Raw genomic sequence first — 2800 nt, 5'->3', positions numbered from 1 at the left:
AAACATGGAACTGTGTCACTTTAACAGATATGGCAGGCTTACTTTGAGACTCACTCATGTTAAAGTCTTAAAGAATTACAACCAACGACAACCAAGTAGCTACATTTTGAAAGCAGCACTGATCTGAGCTGAGCTCAGCTGCAACTAAGCCTGCTATAAATAATTGATCACGTGACGTCCAAAAAAAGGATAATTTTTCTGTGCATTGGTTATCTATCAATGCTCTGTGTAAATTATGCACATTATTATAATAAATGAGATAGTGTGTGTTATAATTTTAAAGCAGTGTGTAGTCTTTTAGCAGCTGACTGGACCAAATGATGGAATGATTCATCATTAGACTCCACTACCTATTAATAAATAAATAAAGTATTATCAAGAGTATATGATCAGCATACTATAAAATGTACACAGATAAACTATTATTTTCATCAAACAAAAAACCCCGATAAAAGTTTTGAGTCTATAACCATACCAGTGTATTAGGATCAATGGATGCTTTCATATCTTCTGTTATAACTTCAATCTTCTCTGAGTTGCTAGAGCAGATAACATTGGACTCTCTAAACATGTCACTCATCAGTTTCATTAATCTATCATAATGCCATCACATGTCTGGATGTCACATGACTTAAGTATAGTAGCATACCTTTTAGCAAAACTGATATCTTTTGTGATTTCTTGCTTAACAGATAATTCTAATTTATAAAAACAAGAGTCAATTTACACAATACAAGCGTATAGCACTTTAATTTGGCAGATTCATATCTAGGCAATTAATTGGTGGTTTGCAAGCGGAATCGCCAATATTAAAACTGCCAATCATTAATGCATGTGTACACAAAAATCGCCAAATTAAAAACCGCCAATTATAATTCTATAGCGAATTGCCAAAATAAAGCACTGTCAAAATAATCGCTATACATTATTACTACATGTATGAATCAGTATATTAAGATACCAATACCTCCTAATCTCTTTGGTTGAGATGATACTTGTAATATAACAGATAACACTGCATCAGCATACATATCATTAGTGGCATCTGCTGTCCACTGAATAATAATAAATAAAATAAAATAAATATAATAACTTCAATAGTAACATGACTACCAGTATGCATAACTGCTTTGCTCCTCCAAATATCTGTACAAAAATAAAATGAATTATATCATTGTAGAAATACAATCTCTATCCACATTTTCTTCCTTCTCTCTCTTACTTTTAACATTTGCTCTCCATGCACTAATACAGGTGTAGCATCTGATGATAGTTGTGTCATGTAGTACATAAAAAGATGAGATGATATTGAACTCTGAACCATCTGACGCTAATGGAGGATAGTAATTAATAATAACTATTACAAGTACATAATGTGTACATGTACGTACTTGAACTACTGAACTTGTTGATAAATCAGTATAATCTAAAGAACATATGATAATCATCTCACTTTATCCAAAATACAAAATTGCAATAACTTGATTCCCATAAAGACACTGTAATGCCATTATACTGACTGTTAAGATCAGCAGGTTCAACAAGATGATAATTAAAGCCTCTCTTGACTAATATACCAGATAATTGCTGATGCATTATGTTTTATACATGTATATGTATGGTAGGTTTTAAAGCAGTGTGTATATTTCAAAAAATAATAGGTCTAGATCTACTACAAAAATCAAGAGTAAAAGCAAGAAATGAGAAGGATAGATAAGAAGGGGGAATAGAAGAGACTGAGAGAAATTACAAATAGAAAATGGAAGATAAGAGTTGAATTAAATTTGAGTAGAAAACAAATTACATTTATAATAGGTAAAAGTAGTAGAACAGGCTAAACTAAAAACATTACATGATACTCTAAAAGGAAGCAGTACAAAAGAGTGGTAGTGAAGAGAAAGGCAGGAAGAACAAAATCAAATGAAAAAATTAGAATTAGAATAGAATTTGGAAAAAGTAAACTATACTAAAAGGCCACAGAGTAATAATTAAAATAAAAAATAAATCAGATCTTTATTGCTTTCAATGACTCTATTACTTGAGCCATAGTAGGACGAGCTCCAGCATTAAGCCCTCTTTGTATGAGAGACTTCACGGGAAGCCAAGAAATAGTACCAGCCTGTTGTTCTCTCTTTGCTAGTGTCATTTCAGGCGGCAGATGTAGTGTCATTTCCATAAGGAGAACAGAGTAACTGTAGACATCCATTGCTGGACTGTGTTGTTCAGGATCACGAGCTTCAGGAGCAGCATAAGCAGCATTGCCTGGCATAATAGTAGAAGTGGTTTCTTGGAGATTAGCTGTACCATAATCTGTTACTTTAGCTTTATAACCAGCAGGTCCAAAAGGCTTTAACAGTACGTTAGGACTGCTAACATCTCTGTGAATAATAGGCTGAGGCTTAAACAGGTGAAGGTAGTTGAGGCCTAAAGCTATATCTTGAGCAATACTCAGAATCTGCTGCTTTGTCAATCGAATCTTCTGAAGCTCCTTATGAAGACTAGTGCTCATGAGCTCGGTCAAGATAAGAGGATTACTCACTTTAGTTGCACCAATAAACTGGACCAGGTTAGGATGACGTACTCGTGATGCTATACTCATTTCCCTGGAGAAGACAGCTAGATTATAATCTGAGATGATGATAGTATGAAGTGACTTGACAGCTACTCTTAAACCTCTAAAGATACCAACATTAACAGTGGCATAAGACCCTCTTCCTAGCTCTACTCCAGTCAGAGTCACCTCATCTTTATCAATGACCCAGTGATCATCAGTAAGTACTTGCTGCTGGTATATACGAAC

At 34.1% G+C, this 2800-nt stretch overlaps 1 protein-coding gene across 1 annotated transcript; it reads right to left on the bottom strand.

Moving 5' to 3' along the window:
* Window positions 1-223: 223 nt before the first annotated feature.
* On the bottom strand, window positions 224-1044 carry LOC109587009 (cleavage and polyadenylation specificity factor subunit 3-like). The gene is made up of 4 exons (XM_020003229.1): window positions 968-1044; window positions 650-698; window positions 476-593; window positions 224-350 (listed from the first exon to the last, which is right to left on the bottom strand). The coding sequence occupies exons 1-4, from the start codon at window positions 1029-1031 to the stop codon at window positions 270-272; spliced, it is 312 nt and encodes a 103-aa protein (XP_019858788.1). The 5' UTR covers window positions 1032-1044; the 3' UTR covers window positions 224-269.
* Between the last annotated feature and the right edge of the window lie 1756 nt (window positions 1045-2800).

Source organism: Amphimedon queenslandica, unplaced genomic scaffold (assembly GCF_000090795.2).
Source record: "Amphimedon queenslandica unplaced genomic scaffold, v1.1 AMPQUscaffold_12716, whole genome shotgun sequence".
NCBI lineage: Eukaryota > Metazoa > Porifera > Demospongiae > Haplosclerida > Niphatidae > Amphimedon > Amphimedon queenslandica.
This window is presented reverse-complemented; position numbering and strand designations above follow the sequence as displayed.

Coding starts and splice junctions, on each gene's coding strand:
- LOC109587009 (XM_020003229.1), bottom strand. CDS start 1,031: ATGTATGCTGATGCAGTGTTATCTGTTATATTACAAGTATCATCTCAA. Junction 594..649: donor GATATCAGTTTTGCTAAAAG/GTATGCTACTAT, acceptor GCATTATGATAG/ATTAATGAAACTGATGAGTG. Junction 351..475: donor CCATTGATCCTAATACACTG/GTATGGTTATAG, acceptor ATTTATTAATAG/GTAGTGGAGTCTAATGATGA.